Here is a 19,624-nt window from a genome sequence, read left to right on the forward strand (position 1 = left end):
GAAATTAACCGGCACCGGTAAGCTGAGTGGAAACTAGCTACCCTTGGAGAGCATATAGGCTAGCAGTTTGTGGGCTATGGGATTTGAAGGACAGAGAGCGGATGGCGAAAGCTGTTGCTGGTTAGTGTGAGTATGACCAGCGCTAGGTTGAAGTTTGGAAGGGGTCTGCCTAGCCATGTCTTGTCATTGCCAATAGCCACATGGATCTAAGCAAGTATTTCATTTTTTAAAGCCGTAATTTGTGTTAGCGTTTCTAACTCTTTCCTAGGTGATCCTTGCTCGGTTGTTAAAACTCATGCGTCTTTTTATCTCCAGGCTTAACTTGATTTCTTCTTTCTCCAACTGCTGCACCTGTTTAACTCTTTTTCTATGCTCAATGCCTCGTTCTACTTACTTAGTGCTAAACAGTAAAATGTATTAAATCCTTAGCGGCCTTGGCCTTGGTAATTGGAGGATTGCTTGCTGGCACTGCATGGGACAGTAGAGAGAGGATGGCATGCTGGGTGGCAAGGTGTGGAAGGAGGAACAGCTGAAACAGAGATACCGATGACAGGACCATTAGTCAAATGGCCTGTTACCGCTGTATTTTTGCACCATTACAAGATGGTTTGCACCTCTCCTGCCCCCTGGGTTGAACAGGCTCATTGACATGCCTCACAATTCACCATCTACTATAAATTAATGTAATGGTTTACCTCGATAGTCCCTCATCATATTACTGAATATCCTCCCCAGTTTTGCCCCGTGTATCTGTCCCAGTGTGTTTAAAAATGTGACGTTCATACTTTTACCGAAATTATCCCATCCATATACTACTAAAGTGGTGTGCTGTGAAAAGTCTCGAACCGTGATTTTTCAGTGTGACTACTTTAATTTTAATACACAGGCCTATCTTGTTTCCCCTCTTCCATCCATATAGTGAATAATGTCATGTACAGCAGCAGCAGGCCTTCAAGTGTGTTTTCCAGGTCCACTGTTAGTAATTTTTGTTTGTAAAATGTCCTCAATTTGTGACAAAAATCAAATGGACATATCTCCAGACCCACTAAAGGAATTGTTGCCATTAATAAAAGCAACATCAATAAAACTAAATATGGAAGAACTGTGTGTGTATACATTTGTGTGTGTGTGTATGCAAATGTGCGTGTGTATATATATATATTATAAACATAAAGAAAGGTGTCCCTTCCTGAACATAAACAATCGCCCCTGCAGAGCAGGCACCCTTGCAGTATGGCGACAGGGTGCCAGTGCTGGCACTAGGCAGCTTTATTACTGCTAAGAAAAACACGGGGTGTGCTTTATTTTTGTAAATACGTCGTATCACTGCATTTTAAGAATGTCAGAGCGCGGTGGTACCAATTTTGGCGTAGCACAGCTCTCCAACATTGGTTGTAAATATCCTTATAAATGTACCTCAGATCATAGTGCAAGGGGACCCCACTCCTCAGGGGGCCAGGCTAACATTGCTCATTTCGGCCTTGCTCAGGCTGGGAACTTTTGTATGTGTGAGGCAGCCAGCCTGTGTGAAATACTAGGACCTCTTGCCACAGCCTGCAGGTGGGCAACACGACTGTCTGTCACCACTGCATCAGAGAGGGGTTATTTGAGAATAGTACAGGTCATGGTTACTGGCTAGGGGTTAAGCTGCAGACAGGCCTAAAATGATTCTCCCTTTCCTGCCCTCCTCCTACAGGTGAAGTCTCCTCCTCCTCCTCCTGCACCGCCAACCTGTGCCTGCTTTCGGGGAAAAGGTGTAGTTCGCAGAGAGCGCTGAGGGAGCACGTTTTGGTGCACGACGGTGGCTGGAGCTGTTGGTGCAGTGAGTGCAAGCAAGCTTTCTCCAGCCCAACCACCCTGAGGAGGCACCTGAGGATCCACACAGGTGAGGATAATCAACAGTACACTGTGCCCAAGGCACACAGTGCACTCTGTATGTGTACTAAAACACTGCAGTCACTTTACTCATTGTGAATGTGGCTTCACTGCATGCAGTGCACTCACTGCCCTTGTACTGGAAACACTGAAATCAATTTAACCATTGTGAATGTGGCTTCACTGTATATGTACCGAAACACTATATATACTAATATTGTCAGGTATAGTTTTAATTTGTTAATTAGCTTTCCTATGCCCATTTGACTGACTCTCTAAATCAGTTATTAGCATAATTCACTACCTCTGAAAACTAATTTTGCCTGGCATTCCAAAGTACACAAATAATTCAGTCCAACAATAGTGAGATTCTTGATATACGGAAGGGTATTATGGATTTGTCTGCTGGTACTGCAAAATGTAAACATCTTGCTACCCTGTCCAAGTAGAATGATCTGGCTGTGGTTGCCATTTTGATATGGCCTGAGGGGCAATATCCAGAATGGACTGGCCCTAAGAACCACTTCCTGTGCACCAAAACAAATCAACCAGCTCAATCAAGAGAGAAAAAACAAGACAAAAAGGCTTTGCCATCCAGATATTTGTTTTGCTCGTCCTCATGCTAAAAGAAGACCTAAGTAAATAAATAGTCATGATACACAATATCGAAATTAGTGTAAGGGTCAGAGAAAGTGAAGACATACAAGCAGTCCAGGTTGGTACTGTGGTACAGTGGACTATTACCTATGCACTTATCCTACTTGACCTAAGTCAGGAAACAAAAGGCCTTGTCTGTGACAGGGATACCACAGTCGACATCTGCTACACCAGTTGAGTGACCTCTCTTGTATCACACTGACAAGCCAACTTTATCCCCGATAGGCAGTTGAATGAGCTAACCTTCCAGGCTATTGCGGCAATAGATGTCGCAATAGATAAGAAGATCCTATTGACCCTTGTAGCCATTGATGCCGCTAAGGCTTTCGACCAAGTAAACTGGTCGTATCTGTGGACAGCTCTATCTGGATTTGGTTTTCCCGTTAATTTTGTGTCAACAATCCGATCTCTTTATGTTAGTCCCCGAACCAAAATCTTGGTTACCGGACTCCTTACAGATTGGTTCACAATTTCTCGTGGAACCAGGCAAGGGTGTCCCCTATCAACCCTTTTGTTCAACCTTTACATTGAACCATTTGTCTGCCAGTTAAGATCCGACCCCATGATCAAACCCTTTAGAATTGCAGATCTGGAACTAAATTTGCGTTATACGCCGATGATCTCCTTATGTTTACTTCCAATCCAGCTGAAGCTATTCCCAGACTATTTGATCGGGCAGAATCGTTTGGAGTAATTTCGGGGTATAAAATAAATAAGGATAAAACCGAGATCATGCAATGGAACCAGGAGGTGAGGACATCAGGGGCCAAATCACAAATGAGGTATTTGGGTGTATATCTGGCTCAAAATATTTCAGAAATATCTAAGTTAAATTTGACCAGAGTTTATAAGGATGTTTGTGGTTTGTTGCAACGGTGGCCTGGCCTCCCTTTAAATATCTTTGGGAGGGTGAATCTAATTAAAATGATCATCTTACCAAAAATAACATTTTTATTTAACTCAATTCCCCTAACCTTTAGGGCACTAGACATCGACAAACTACAAGGGAAAATTGGCTCCTTTATTTGGAACACCAAGTCACCAAGCATCTCCCGGAAAAAGCTAAGGAGAAGTTTAAGAACGGGAGGGTTAGCTTTACCAGACTACATAAGACAGATGCATCTTCACTAGGTTCACTAGGTTTATTGTTCCAAGCCTTATTACACGGTATACCTCAAGGGCAAGAAAATTTCCTTTTTAAATAGGGCAATCCAAAGTTTTATAAGAAGGTCAGGCTAAAGATCCTGTATGCGGACCTTAAGAACTGGCTGTATATCAGAAAAAGTCTAAGAATTCCATATTGTGCATCCCAGGCCCCGATTTGGGACTCTCCAGGCACTCCAGATTGCCTTAATGATCAACTATCCCGTCCCCTTAAAATGGTAGGTTTAATGTGCTGGCGGGACTTGCAGAAAGATTCGCAGCTTCTGGACTGGGAGTCCCTATCCAGCATGACAGGCGGGACCCTTACAAGATTTAAATATTACCAGCTGTCAGGATGGTGGGCAACTAAATCCTGGGACTTTGATGTATCTAATCCAAAGTTCGACTCAATATCAAGGAAGGGCAGATGGAAGCGGGAGGTGTCCTTCTGGTATTGGGCTATGCTTGAGGCAGAGGGAGTGACAGATCCCGAACTTCAAAAACTCTGGTGTAATGTTTCCAGTCTAAATCCGAATAACATCAAGGATATGTGGGGGGACTCCTTTACTATGCTTCACGCAGTGGTTAAACCTGCCCCACTCAAAAGAAATCCTCTTAATACCATGCATAGAGCATATATATCACCCAAAAATTAGTAAAGATTACTGGTTTAGAGTATCACTGCCCTAGGTGCAAACATCCTGCAGCGGATGACTTTCACATGTTTGTGGATTGCCCGGCGATATTAAGTTATTGGATCAAAGTACAGGAATTTCTGGTAGATGTACTCCACAAACAACTGGTGGTAACTCCGGGAACAATTCTTTTTGGGCTAAGCTCAGATTATCATGTTAATGACCTACCGTCCAAATTTATTTTTTACGTAATTATTCTGGCAAGGCGAGAGATATGCAGGTCCTGGAAGGATATAAATGCCCTGTCCCGATGGGGTCGGGACGTGCGGGACTTCAACTACTGAGCTTGGCCTGACGGGAGGTGTCGGGGAAAAGAGGAACACTGGCGCCTTAAGTAAAGGTTTCAAAGAAGGCTTTATTGGTATGTAAGTCTTTTTCATCAATGGGGTTGTTCGTTCTCTCGTAAACACTGCAGGGTCCAAAGTAAAGGTAGCTTTCTCCAGCTTGACTATTCCCGGTATGTGGACGGGGCGGTCGTGCTCCGGGAGGGGACTTCTCTCCACTCGTGGTTCCACTCCGGTACCGAAAAAGAAAGGAAACTTGGGTCAGATACTTGTGAGGGTCCGGGAACACTTAAGGGCCGGGAGTGAGGGAAAACAACAGTGATCCGGGGCACACTTCTCAATTAAAGGGGTGTGTGGGGAAGTGCACGTGAAGAGGCAGGGGGATTCTTCGGGCTGTACACTTCACACACGGGGCTGTCTCCTCCGCCTGACCCAACCCGCTACCCGGCCCCGTACCTCTTGTAGCCACGCTCCTCCCGTGGGAACGTGGCGGGGCGAAGCGATGAAACGTTGTCCTCCAGGTGTGTCGCTCTCGGTCTCTCTCGGCTCCGAATTCCTCCGTCCGTCTTCCACGATAACCGCTACCTCCTGGGAAACGCTGTCCATCGAGTCTCTGCTACTTCCTCCTTTTGACGTGGTTACGCTGTCGAGGGGTGGAGCCTCGTCTTCATGGTCCGTGTCCTTAAAGGGGCCGAACGAGTTGTTGTCATCCGTCCAGCCGGACTCGGGTTCCTCGGTCCAAGAACAAGGTGGTAGCTGTGGGGAAAAGGGGCATGGCGAAAGGGGGGTGGCGGACCACCAGTCCGTAGTGATAGTCATTTCTGGTCTGCATGCCCCGTCACATTCCTCCCCCCCGGCATCTCTCGTTCGGGGAGAGGGAACACGCGGGAAAGAAAGTCCGCATTACCATTGTCTTTCCCTTTCCGATGTTGCACTGTAAAGGAATACGGCTGTAAAGACAGAAACCACCGCAATACTCGGGGTTGTGGCTGCTGTTCTCGTGTATCCACTTCAAGGGGACATGGTCCGTATGAAGGATGAATGGTTTGCCCTCCAAATAGTATCTTAGTTTTTCTATCGCCCACTTTATAGCCAGGGCCTCCCTCTCAATAGTGGAATATTTACACTCCCTGGGGAAAAGCTTCATGCTTACATACAATACTGGGTGTTCAACCCCTTCCTTGCTGACTTGGGACAACACCGCACCTATTCCTACATTGGAGGCATCGGTGGCTAACACGTAGGGCTTATTGTGATCTGGGGATACCAGGACTGGGGCCGTGGTCATGGTGGTTTTCAGGAACTGAAAGGCCTTCAAGGATTCTGGTGATGGATGACTATATTCACGGGACTTCGTGTCCTTTCTGAGAAGGTCGGTTAAGGGCGCAGCCACCTCGGCAAAGCATGGTATGAACCTGCGGTAGTACCCTACCAGTCCTAGGAAGGCTCGGAGATCTCTTTTGGTAGCGGGAAACGGAACTGAAGCTATAGCACATACTTTTTCGCTTTGAGGAGCAATAGTACCCTCCCCCAGTACATACCCCAGGTAGTTCACGCTTTGGAATGCTGCTCTAGATTTTTTTGTATTAATGTGGAGTCCCGCTCTTCGTAGCGCTGTGAGGATGGTTGGCAGATGTAGCAGATGTTCCTTCCAATCCTGGCTATAAATGACGATATCGTCCAGGTAGGCTGAGCTGAACGAGATGTAAGGTTATAAGACCCGGTTCATGAGGCGTTGAAAGGTCGCCAGGGCCCCATGGAGTCCAAAGGGAAGAACCGTGAATTCATAGGCTCCTTCGTCCGTCACGAAGGCGTTTTTCTTCCTATCCTCCTCACGAAGAGGCACCTGCCAATACCCCTTCGTGAGGTCGATTGTTGTGATGTATCGGGCGTCGCCTATTTTCTCGATTAAATCGTCCACCCGAGGGATAGGGTAGGTATCAAAGTGTGACACCGCGTTCAAGGCCCAAAAGTCCATACAGAAGCGTTTGGACCCGTCTGGTTTGGGTATCATCACGATTGGGGACGACCAATGGCTCTGTGAGGGCCGGATTACACCTAATCTCAACATGTCTTGAACTTCACTTCGGACGGCTTCTTTTCTGGTGGCGGGAATCCTGTAAGGTCTTTGTTTTACCACTTCTCCCGGAAGGGTTTCGTTGCGGTGTTCGGCTAAGTTAGTCCTTCCGGGTAGGTCAGAGAAGACGTCGGCGAAGGGTTTCAGGGCGTCTGATAACTCGGTCTTTTCCTGGGAGGTCAACCCCTGGTTTACCACCAGTTGATCCAAGGTGGATGCGTTAGGGATGCTCGTCTGACCGACAAAATGTCCCGCTCCGGGTACTCGGGGTACTGGGCCCAGCCATTCTTTCAGTAGGTTGATGTGGTACGTTTGGGTTTTAGTAGGTGATAGGCGTATTCTGTAGGTAGTTTGCCCGATGGTTTCAACGATCTGAAACGGGCCTTGCCACTCATTCTTGTTTTTATTACTTATAGTAGGTAACAACACGAGAGCCCATTTCCCGACGTCAAGTTTTCTTAGCTTCTTTCCTTTATCGTACATCTTTTTATACCTCTCGTGTTGGTGTTCCAGGTTGGAGTACGCTAGTTCTTGTAGCTTCCCTAGTTTGGTTCTCAGCTGCGTGGTGTATTCCAACATGCTCTTCTGTTCTTGTGATTCCTCGTTTTCCCACATTTCCCTTGTGATGTCTAGGAGGGATCGTGGCAGTCTTCCGTATAAGAGCTCGTAGGATGAACACTCAAGGCTGCTTTGTTTCTGTGCCCGTATAACATACAGGGCGATAGGCAGAAGTCGGTCCCAGGTAGGTCCTTCGGCTGTCAGCATTTTTTTCAGTGTTAGCTTGAGGGTCTGATTGTACCTTTCAACAAGGCCATCGGTCTGGGGGTGGTACACCGAGGTCTTCAGATGCTTGCTATCCAGCGAGGCACACACTTCTTTCATCAGTTTCTAGGTAAAGGGGGTCCCCTGATCCGTCAGCACTTCTTTGGGGAACCCGACGCGAGAAAACAGCTCTACGAACTTCTCAGCGATGGCGGATGTTGTGGTGGTTCGCAAAGGAAAGGCTTCCACAAACCGGGTCGCGTAGTCGACTATCACTAGGGCATACAGATGTCCTCGGCCCGACTTTGGCAAGGGACCGATTATGTCCATGCCGACCCGTTCGAACGGGACTCCTATGATGGGCATCTTCTGTAGGGGCGCAGCGGTTGGTCGGTGGGTGTTTCGCCTTTGGCATACTTCACATTTGGCACAGTAATCCTGTACGTCCCGATAGATTCCAGGCCAAAAGAAATGTCTGATTATACTGTCGGTGGTTTTTTCCTTGCCTGCATGGCCGGCCGTCAAATGAGCATGAGCGAAAAAGAGAACCTGTTCTCGAAAGGATCTGGGTACCAATAGTTGTAGCTCTCCCTCTGGTCTGGCCTGCCGGTATAGCAGTTCGTTCTTAATCAAGAAGCGGGGGTAAGACTGGGGTTTGAGTTCATTCGGGGCATGTGCGTTTTCTCAGGCTTGGAATAGGGTCCTATCTTCTCCCTGGGCAAAGCGAAAACTCCTGTCAATAACCCAAGGTTCGGGGGATAGGTATGTGGGTAGGCTCTCTCTTTGTACCGGTCGGGAAAGGGTCTCCCTAAAAAGGGAGAGGAATTCGGGATTGTCTGTCCCCAGGATCATGTCCTCTGGCAGGGAATCCACCACCCCTACCCGGACCCTACAGGGTTCCCTATCCGGTAGCGTGATGGTAATGGAGGCCACAGGGTAGGGCTTTACATCCCTGTGCACACACCGTATATGTACAGGACTCTGGAGGTTCATCTGTTCTTGTTTGACAAAGCGTGTTTGGATGACTGACTGTCTGCACCCCGAATCTAACAAGGCCCTTAGCCGGTAACCATTCATCCTCATACTCACATAGAATGTGCTGCCCATTTCCGCGGAGTACATCACTGTTCTCGGGAGATAACCGACCTCCATGGGCTCCTCTTGTGTCTTTCTTTTGGAGCACATCCTCGCTATGTGGCCCCACTCCCCACACTCGAAGCACTGAGGACCTTTATTTAGAGTAGACATCATTCCCGCAGGCCGAAACAGTCTGGGGACCTCGGTCCCGGTTTTCCTTTGGGGGAGGTATGGGTTTGAGGGCTTTCTCATGCTCCCAAGAGGGGGTCTTAGGCTGGGCCCGAGCATATTGGGATGCCATTTCTATGGCTTGTTCGACTGAAATCCCCACGTGTTGGCGCAGCCAGCGTTGGGTGGCATTGGGCAATGCCTCCATGAATTGTTCTAAGTACACTTTGTTCAGAATATCCTCTTTGCTGCACAGGTCCGGACGCAGCCACTTATCGGCTGCCATCTTTAATCTAAAGAAAAGGGTCTTCGGGTTCTCCCCTTGAACCCCTCTTTCTTTTCTAAATCGAATGCGATAGGCCTCCTGATCCAGACCTAAATGATCCAGGATGACCATCTTAATGGTTGCATAGGGGGTAGTGCCTAGGGGGTTAGCGGCCTGATAAGCGGATTGGGCTTCCGCTGTGAGGAGAGGAGCCAAAAAGAACGGCCATTTATCTTCCGACCAACTCATCGCACGGGCGGCCCTTTCAAAGTTTAAAAGGAAAGCGTCCGGGTCTTCTCCGTGCACATATTTCTGGAGGGCCATACCTGTGGGATGGGGGCTGTGTAGGCGCACCTCTCCGGGGATGACCTGAGTGGGAGGCGGCACATTTCTCATACTTTCCAACTAGGCCGTTATGGTTGTGGTGAACATTTCACGGTCTGCCTGTGCTGAGGTTAGCTGGCTTTCCACGGCCCTTTCCAGTTATTCTTGGCCTTTGATGATGTGCTCGATCAGGGCCTCCATCTTTTTGCTACAGACGGATGGTGGAGATGATCCCACTTCTGACACCAGTTGTCCCGAGGGGGTCGGGACGTGCGGGACTTCAACTACTGAGCTTGGCCTGATGGGAGGTGTCGGGGAAAAGAGGAACACTGGCGCCTTAAGTAAAGGTTTCAAAGAAGGCTTTATTGGTATGTAAGTCTTTTTCATCAATGGGGTTGTTCGTTCTCTCGTAAACACTGCAGGGTCCAAAGTAAAGGTAGCTTTCTCCAGCTTGACTATTCCCGGTATGTGGACGGGGCGGTCGTGCTCCGGGAGAGGACGTCTCTCCACTCGTGGTTCCACTCCGGTACCGAAAAAGAAAGGAAACTTGGGTCAGATACTTGTGAGGTTCCGGGAACACTTAAGGGCCGGGAGTGAGGGAAAACAACAGTGATCCGGTGCACACTTCTCAATTAAAGGGGTGTGTGGGGAAGTGCACGTGAAGAGGCAGGGGGATTCTTAGGGCTGTACACTTTACACACGGGGCTGTCTCCTCCGCCCGACCCAACCCGCTACCCAGCCCCGTACCTCTTGTAGCAACGCTCCTCCCGTGGGAACGTGGTGGGGCGAAGCGATGAAACGTTGGTCTCTGCTACTTCCTCCTTTTGACGTGGTTACGCTGTCGAGGGGTGGAGCCTCGTCTTCATGGTCCGTGTCCTTAAAGGGGCCGAACGAGTTGTTGTCATCCGTCCAGCCGGACTCGGGTTCCTCGGTCCAAGAACAAGGTGGTAGCTGTGGGGAAAAGGGGCATGGTAAAAAGGGGGGTGGCGGACCACCAGTCCATAGTGATAGTCATTTCTGGTCCGCATGGCCCGTCACAGGCCCCTACTTTCTCAGAGTGTCTGAAACATATAATTATGCACTGCTCTCTCTGTACGGGTCTCGAATCAGTGGATCAGTAGAGAGAGGTTGTGGTTTCCCATCAAGAATGCCCATCATGGTATATGAGGAATAAAAAGAAGAAAAAAAACGTATTTTTATCTACAGTTTTTCTTTCTTTTTCCAATTTAACAACTACATTTATCAACTCTCATGTCTAGAGGTGAAGGCAAATATGCTGATATCACCTTCCTGCAACAAGTGGGTATTGAAAGGATTTTGAAAGATTCACATGCGGAAAACAATGCAACTGTGGGAAATACTTAGCCTTTGGCTCAATGAGCCATCGAACACAAATGCTACTGATGTCTTGTGCTAATCATTTTTATTTATTGATGGGATTCAAACACCCTCTTTTAGTGGAAATGATGGTCTCCTACGGTTACAGAAGCACAACCCCTCGATTGACTAGCCTGGAATAATCATTCTCTCTTCATCTTACTATCAGCACCATTGCATGTTCCTTATCAAACAAGAACCTAAGAATGGAGCAATTCCTTCATATGATGAATGAAACCTTCTTTCATTGAATACTACCACAATAGCAACATTTGAGGATCTTTCTACTCAATTGCAACATCTAATTGTTGTTTTGACGAAAATCAGGCCTAAACTCTGCCGCTTCACCACCTTTATTTTGGCCTCACTTTTTTCATTTGGTCTTGAAAAGGATTTACTCAAAGAATAAATCACCAAGAGTCTCACGAAGAGCATTGTTATGGTTTCTAAATATTCAACACGAGATCCTTTGATCTTCAAAAGAAAAAAAGTTGGGGACTTATGTCATTGCATAGATTACTGTGCATTAAACGAGATTGCAATCAAATACAACTTTCCTTTGCTTTTTATTTCCTCACTGCTAGACGATATCTGTGGAATAGAGCTGCACACAAAGCTCGAACTCAGAAGGGCATATACTCGTCTTCATGTTAGAAGATTTTATTAATGGCAAACTGTGTTGCACATGCAATGTGATCATTATACATATCAAGTGATGCCCTTAAGGCTGTATAATGCACCTTCTGTGCTTCAGTTATTCATAAATGAGATTTGCAGAAGCTTATTGGACAATATATGATTTATTTGATTTACATTTGGATGACATAGTAATACATTTGCTGTCTTTGGATGAACATTACCAGCACGTAAGACAAGTGTATCTTCATCTGTGATGTCAAAAACGTTATGCCAAATTGGAGAATTGTATTTTCCTCTAAAGAAGGTGAAGGACTTAGGCTATCTCGTAAGTCATCAAGGCATTCGCTAAGTCTGAACAAAAACTATAAGCCATCATGCACAGGAAACCTTAATTTACAGTGAAGGAGCTACAGAGATTTATGGCCTTTGCTCTTTTTTTACCAATGACCCATTTCAAACTTTTCTTAAATAGCGATACCTCTTGCACAGGTGCCAAAAAAGTATAACCATCTGAAGTCTGTAAATTGGAGCAAGAGTCTACCAAACTTTTAGCCTGTGATTTAGCCAACTGCAATATCCTCTGTGTCCCCTGTTTATCTGAACTGTTATCTGGAATGCTGAGAGGGAATGATGTACTAGCATGTTGGTGCATGGTGTAGAGTGGAAGCTGGGAAAACAGTTGGTGAGAGAATTGAGCCCTAACAGGACCTACCTGCTGATGCTGGAACCAAAGGGCCTAACATGAAATAAAGAATGCACCTCCTACCTGAGTGGCTTCAGACCCCTGTATGAAGACCATGCCCTCTAATTTTAACATTCTGGCTACAAGTCCCTAAGGACCTGCATGAAAATGCAGCAAGACTCTGCTGGCAGCTGGGAGCCAATTCTGTCATGGGAAGTGGCCTTTTGTAAGAAGTAAGATGGCTCTGTGTCCGTGGAGGACCCGTTTGGGGCTGCCGACCCTCAAATCCAATGGCAAGTGGTGCCATCTCCAGCAGCTGGGCAGGAGCAGCCCCTGGAGCCCCTGGATGTGGTCTGGCTAAGACAAGGAGCCAGTTGAGAGGAGTAATAAACCAAGGTGATGTGTCCCAGTGTATAGTCTTATGCCTAAAGACAGTGCTGCAGTGATAGTGTTTTTGGGACAGCACTGTGGAGATAGTGGGAAGACGCAGGAGGTATCCTTCATAGTAAGCATAACTCTGAAATGGCAATTGAGCTTCAGATGGTAATACATACAACAGTGGTTCTGGCACGAGTATGATGGGAGAGTTCCACTCACTTGTTGAGGGCTCTATCACTCCCATCTGGAGCATCTGTTGTACCTCCTCCTCAACGGCCTTCTGCGAGACTCCGGGAGGAGGTAGGGTCGTAATTTCACCTTCTTCCCTGGTGCGGTGACAATTGCATGTTCGATTAGTGTGGTTTTTCCTGGTTGGGTGGAAAATACAGCCTGTAAAGGACCTAATCTATAATGTAGGGCCTCTTTCTGCTTCTCCGGGAGGTCCGGGTCTAAACTGACGGCATAGGGGGGAGTGGGGCTTCTGGCTAGGGCCACTGTGTGGGGTATATCTCCTTCCCATTTCTTTAGTAGATTTATGTGGAACATTTGGGTTTTGGTCTCCTTTTCGGGGTCCATCTCGGGACGATAAGTTACTGGAGTAACCACCTCAAAAACCCGAAAAGGGCCCTGCCACTGGCCTAGGAGCTTATGATCTGAGGTAGGCATCATGAGCAAAACATAATCACCCACCTTCAGGGAACGGTCTCTAGAGTTTTTATCATAGTGGTGCTTCTAGGCTTCCTGTGCCTGTTCTTACAAATACTTCGGATTTCCTGGAGGTGGGTCTTTAGGTTCAAGACATACTCGTGGAGGGGTTTGGTCCCTTCTGGTGCTTATTTCCATTGTGACAAACTGGGGACCTACTTCCTCATCTGTAGCCTTGTTCCATGCTTCCCTTAAGGTAGGGTCTTCCGTCTGGGCGGCAAAGAAACCCCGGTCATACTGCCACATAGCCTCCTCCTTTTTCTGAATCAGAGCAACTCGGGCCAGTCTCTTTTTTCTCTCTCCTTTTGGTTTCCCTGGAGCAGTCGGCAAACAGGGCATTTTGGAAAAAGGGGCACTCAAGCACCATTCATCCTTGTCAGTAATCGTCTCTGGCACGATGAGAGAGAGATGGGGTAGTCGGACCCTAGAACCAAAGGTTCTGGCAGACGGGGAATCAGTACCACCCTCAGGGATTTGGGTGGATAGGCAGGACCATGTTGAATCTGTACATCGGCGGTGGGGTACCTCTTGTTCTACCCATGTACACACTGTATATTCACTGTCCCAGTAGTCTTTGTGACTCCACCTGGAATAACCGAGGGTTGTATCACACGCTGCAAGCAACCCGTGTCCATTAGTGCTTGCCGCTTTTCTCTGTTGACCCCTACGGTGTGATAATAGGGTGGTCTTTTTTCTTCCGGATTGCAATAGTAAGAACGAGTGAGACCAACCTCCATGGGTTCTTCTTTATGGGGACACACCATGGCTATATGACCAAAATCCCCACAAGCGAAGCACTAGGGACCAGGGTGGGTGTAGTTCGAACGGGTACTGGTAAAGGACCAGGCATCAGGGTAACAGTGTCCTCTCTTCGGGGGGGGCTGTTGGTTTGGTTATCTTAGAAGGTACCTGTTATAAAGTCTACAGGAACATAAGAGACTTTACACGTAGGTAATGGAACTGCCTTTATTCTCCACTGCTCCGCTCTCCAGCAATCTCTCACTAACCACATGAACATTCTAAGATAAGCTTCACAGGTGGAAGGTACCAACAGGTCTGTCAGCACGGGGGTACATGGTGTGGAACAGGAGCCCGCATTACTATCGATGCCCAGGCTGCTGGCGCAAGACGCCTCTTAGTTTCCATTCTGAATAATTACCAAATAAAGAGACAGGCGCTGGGAGCAGGAATCACAAGAACAGAGTTTATTTCTCATGAGGAGAGCCTGTCATTTCAGACACGAAACAAGATGTCATCGGGAGGTGCTCTAACAAGTGAGCTGAGACTCTGTCTTTTATACTTTACAAAACACTTGGCATTACAGTCACAGCATTGTGAAACAAAGAAAAGACAACCCCATAATCCTCGTGTCAATCCTACCCCACATGTGTTCACAATAGGGACCCTTGACCTGCTGATAAGAGAGGGGGCAATGACGCAGCTGAATGTTCCGCTGATTATTAGGATGTGTGCGCCTGATCGTAGCCCAGGGGGTGGGGAGGCCAGGATCAATAGTGGGTCCTTTGAAGAGGAGTGACTCCATACAATAAAGGGCAGTAAACAGTGTCTCCCGGCTTAGGCGATGGCCTCGGACATGTGTGGACAGTCCATCGCGGAGGGAGGGTTTGCTAACAGAGGGGTTATTCATGAAAGGAAAGGAGGTGTTGGTCAGGCGCGGCCGTGACTCCCAAAGACAGGGTCTTGCAGAGGAGGAAGGTTTATGACTTGTCCATGTGAGGGAGAAGGAGGGGGCCAGGGTGCGCGCAGGGTCAGAGTCGCACAGAGAGAGAGAGGTCTTATGACCCGTACATGAGAGAACAGGGGCAGTCAGATACAGCTGGGGGGCTATGTCAGCTGAGGCGAAGGATGCTTCTTCAAGAGGGAAATGGGGGGGGGGTGCCTGGGTCAAGCAGGAGGGTTGCCTTTCATAGCAGGGTCGCGCAGAGTGCTGGGTTTCATGGTCTATGCATGTGAGAGTGGGAGGGGGGGTGCTCAAATGCGCGCAGGAGGGAAGCCAGTGATTCTAATGAGTGGGCAAGAGGCCAAGGTGCCTAAAATGGCTGTCATGTACATATGGGCACGGGCTTTTACTGGCGGAGTGATACGGTCAATATTTCAGGGTATACGTGGTGCCTACAGGGAGGGGGACGGGAGAGGGCAAATGAACGCTGCTTATGTACATCAATTTTTCTATTTTCCACAGTCGCCCCTTTTTACATAACAGAGTTCATTTTTCTAATTGATAGGGGTATATATAAACAACAAAGTTCATTTTCCTATCCCTCCTAGTTAAGGGGCGTACATATAAACATGTGGTTGATGAAATAGCATTTGTCAATACTAACATATTTGCACAAAAATCATGAACAGTTGATGTGATGGGCAGAATGCAGCACATAGGAAATTGCATTTGTCGAGTTCCTATCATTTCAAAAGCACTACATAGCATAAATGTTTCTGACTTAAAAATGTGACCAATGAACATTTTGACCAAGCAGTTGAGGGCGGAATCAGTTCAATATACAAAGTCTCTTCGTCACAGTGTCTTTTAGCAGTGAGCCATCACTGGTAGGCTCTAGTCCGTGTCCTTTCGTTGGCGCTGTTGAGCACCGGCGGTGGAGCTATAGGTCCAGCTCGGTTCTATCCTTACGCGTTGCAGGGTGCGGTCAGTCCTCTGCTGTTAGACCACAGTCCTGTTCCCTAAACAATCCGTTTAGCGGCGCCTTATGCTCGGCACCTATATTTCCGTGGCAACACCCTATTCCCACCTGAATGCCGTTCTTCCTTTTGGCGTGAAGTCACATGGAAAAGAGGGTGTGTGTTGTTCAAACAGTCGATAGGAGAGAGGAGGAGTTGGGTCAGAGTTCCTGGGACACACAAAAGAGACCAAGGGAGCAAAGGATAACAAGCAGGCAGGCCCATCAATCGGGCCCAAAGAAGGGGGACGGAGACTCCAGGCACACGTGGGTTAGCAGACGGAGGGCTTCAGGGCAGCCCGTCAAGTTTCATTTTCCACGTTTGAAATTGCTGTCTCGTCCCGCATCTTGTTGCTCTGCAGCTCCACCTTTGGTCGAGGTCACACGTGTCTCAAGATCTGCAGCCAAGCTGTACGTCACATCCGACCCTTCTCCTTCGGTGGTCGTGAATCTTTGAATAGGTACAAAACAAGCTTTTAGAGAACTGGCAGACGAAGACATTTATGCATGTGAGTTCCTCCCTTAATCCTACGCATTTGGGAGATACGCTCATCGGTCACAGTCAGAGGTCTATTACCAAGCAGTGCATATGTCGGCACTCCTACTGAGTTCATGCCAAGTTTACTCATCGTCCTATTTATAACTCAAGTGAGGACAAACAAGATTCCCATCAACTGTGCATTTCATCATATTCAACATTTCGGAACATTTCCCTTCAAGGCTGGCTAACCTTTTCACACAGGGCGGGGGCGCTATCATCGAGAGTCAGGTAAAACAGGGGTTTCTCGAGGGACGACAGTTACTCATGGTCATCATGTTTATATCCGGGACAGCAGCTGGGGTCTATCAAATGGGGCGGGGATGCTTCGGGCGCTCGCGCTTGGGTGCAAAAGGGGGTGGGGCAATCTGGGCATTGGGGGTCAATCTAGACGTTGGCGTTCGTCTCTAATGAACAGAAATGAGGTGCCATTGACATACAGTTCCCCTATAAATGGCCAGATTGGGGGACCTTAGTCGTCTTACCTGTCCTTTCCTTCTCAGCCAATTCAAGTTCATTCATTTTGCAGAAAGGAGAGGTAGTAATATGGCGAGATACAATCACTTTAGTTTTGGTCAATTTCGCTGAACACCTTCGCGTTCAATAAGTTTCCAATCAGACTAGTGCCAGCGAGGCACGACTTTACCATACAAAGGAAGAGGAAATAGGGAGACTCCCATAGAGAGCGAGAGTCATCCGCAATCTAAACGAGCCATTTGGTACACGTATGACATGTAGAGAGAGAGATAGAGAGAGTTAGAGAGAGTTAGAGAGATAGAGAGAGAGAGAGGTATAGAGAGGAAAATGGTGGGATAGAGATAGAGAAAGACAGAGAGATGTGTACAAAAATAGGTCCTTTAGTGCGTTCACAACACAGAACAGCAGGGGGTCAGGTAACGGAGAGACGCAAACAAAGGGAGAACATAAACCCCTACAGTACACACACACGAACTCAGACAGAGGAAGACAGTACATGTATTACATATATATAAGACATTCACGACAAAACAGAAAACAATAGTTGGCCAACAAAATCCATATTATTATTATTTTTTTTTTTTTTTATATCCTTCCTATCTTTACTATCCTATTTATCTACGTGCTTAGTTCTTTTTACCTTTCCCTCCTTTTCCCTCTCGCTTGTTATCTCTTCGAGCGTTCTCAATTGCCAATACTTACACCTCGGTTAGTCGATCAGAAATTAACCTGGTCGTGCTTTTTACCCATGGTTCGATCTTAAACCATTTTTCAGTTTTCTTCCTTTGGTGGGAAGTTCTCCAGGCTGAGGCAACGGCAAGTATTGATCGGGAGAACAGTCGGACAGCTTGGCTAGATCTATAAGAGTGTGAGAAGGGGGCAGTACATTTTGAACATCAGCAACATTTCTAACTTCCCAGACGGGTGGTGCCGTGGTAACCCTTACCCACACACTTTTCTTTGTCCTTTCCCTACCTAGTCAAACGTCTAGTTACATTATCTAACGTGTTATTTCTAGTCAATTTTCGTCATACAGTACCCGTCAAGTTTCTATGTCAGTCCATCCTCCCAGTCGCTATGTTCTAAGGAGGTACAGTCATGTTTAAGTCTACGTCTTTTAAAAACTTATCGTCATAAGGACTATGCACATATTCCCTCCTTCCCTTTTCGTCGGTGGTTCGATCATCGCTCTCCCATTCTTCAGCCGACGTTCTGACGTGACCTGCAGAAGGGAGGAGAAAGAAGGGGTGGGGGGGGCAGCATTCAAAGCACATCAGCATGCAGTAGTCCGAAAATGTTTTACCTACCACATACTCGACCTATCTCCACGTACTGCATTTCTTTACCATCTCGGCGTTTAAGCCCAGAGGGACCAGTAATGTCAGATAGATAATCATTGACGATCCGCGTATCTACATGAGTTACTTGGTCGCAACCCCTTTTGTTGGGTGCAAGGGTGGCGGTCAGGTGGTATCTCTGTGGTGTCGTTTTAAGGGCGTCTAAAACACTTTTCCGGCTGCCTGTGACACATAATGTAGCTGCTAAACATCTGGTCCTTTTTAACCTTCAGCTTTCATCATACTTATTCTTCGCTCACAGTAGCAAGACATCCAAAACTCATTAATGCAACCGCCACAACTATGCTTTCTTTTTCAAAATACTTTTAATAAAAAGTGTTGATGTATAAATACAGGCCTACAACCCAGTGGACCGGCCACGGAGCAGGTTGAAACTGTACATAAGAAGAACGAAGTTGGTGGCAGTTCATTGCATAAAGTGCAGCAGTGCAATAAAATCGTATTAAACTTCCCTACAGAGCAAGCATGATGCATGTCAAGAATTCAGTTTTTCAATTGATTCATTAATTCATTATCCAAATGCTCATTCACTGTCTAAATTACACCAATTCATTTTCCAAATCATAATTAGTACCCACCCTAAGTCAGTTCATTTGTCCAAACATATGATCAATATCTGTATTGCTTTCTTCTCTAAGCACATAATCACTATCCATCTTATCAACTTTCATTGTCCAAAAATGCACACGTATCTCAGAGCATCAAGATTCGAGCAATCCGGGTGAACAGGGAGTTTGAAAGTTTTGTTTCGTGTATCGGCGCCATTTTGGGCGAGGTCAGGCAGGTTCCAGCATAGTCAGAATGTCTCCAACGACTCGTGGTTGGACCAGAACCTTCCGTTGGTAGTTCAAAAGGTTTTGCGCAATGTGGTAACAGTCTAACAATATGGACCATCAATCAAAGGGTGGGGAGGGCGGCAGCAATTTTCCTACCGGGTCACTCTGGTGTTCCACCGGAACTGAACAAGTCTGTACCTTGGCTGTGTTTTAGCCATCTCCAAACTGAGGCTGGCGCCGGCAGGAGTGCGCCGATGTCGCTGTTCCCAGTGAGGGGGACGGGGGCGCCCATGCGGAGGGATCGGGGTGCCCCCCGGCTCTCATAGAATCTTCAAAGTTGAGGAGAGAAGGCATGGGGCGTGTGCCCGTCCTGGGCAAAAGACCGCTTTTCGATGTTGACCCTTTTTAAGTAAGAGCATTGGGGCGTCGCTGGAAGCCTCCACCTGGAGGGAGGTGGGGGAGGCTCGTTCGCGTCACCTCCCCCTTCCAGCGACCCTGCGCCGTTCTCCGGCTCCAGTTGTTTTGGTAAGGCCGTGTCAGGCGATGAAGATGGGGGGGGGGGGGGGTCGGTGGCTGAGGCAAGACATCCCCCCCCCCTTTTTGACATGTGGCGGGACTACCTGTAATTGTCCAGGCGTCAGCATGTGGCGGGACTTCCTGTAAGCGCCGCC

The 19,624-nt window shown here is 47.5% G+C and overlaps 1 protein-coding gene across 1 annotated transcript in view; it reads left to right on the forward strand.

Annotated features, from left to right (window-relative positions):
- Nucleotides 1–19,624, forward strand: part of ZBTB32 (zinc finger and BTB domain containing 32) — a 182,614-nt gene that overhangs the window by 42,312 nt on the left and 120,678 nt on the right. The window contains exon 3 of the mRNA XM_086928603.1: nt 1,697–1,885. Coding sequence (XP_086784729.1) covers nt 1,697–1,885 — 189 coding nt within the window. The remainder of the gene's footprint in view (nt 1–1,696; nt 1,886–19,624) is intronic.

The sequence above is a fragment of the Lissotriton vulgaris genome, chromosome 7 (genome assembly GCF_964263255.1).
Source record: "Lissotriton vulgaris chromosome 7, aLisVul1.2, whole genome shotgun sequence".
NCBI lineage: Eukaryota > Metazoa > Chordata > Amphibia > Caudata > Salamandridae > Lissotriton > Lissotriton vulgaris.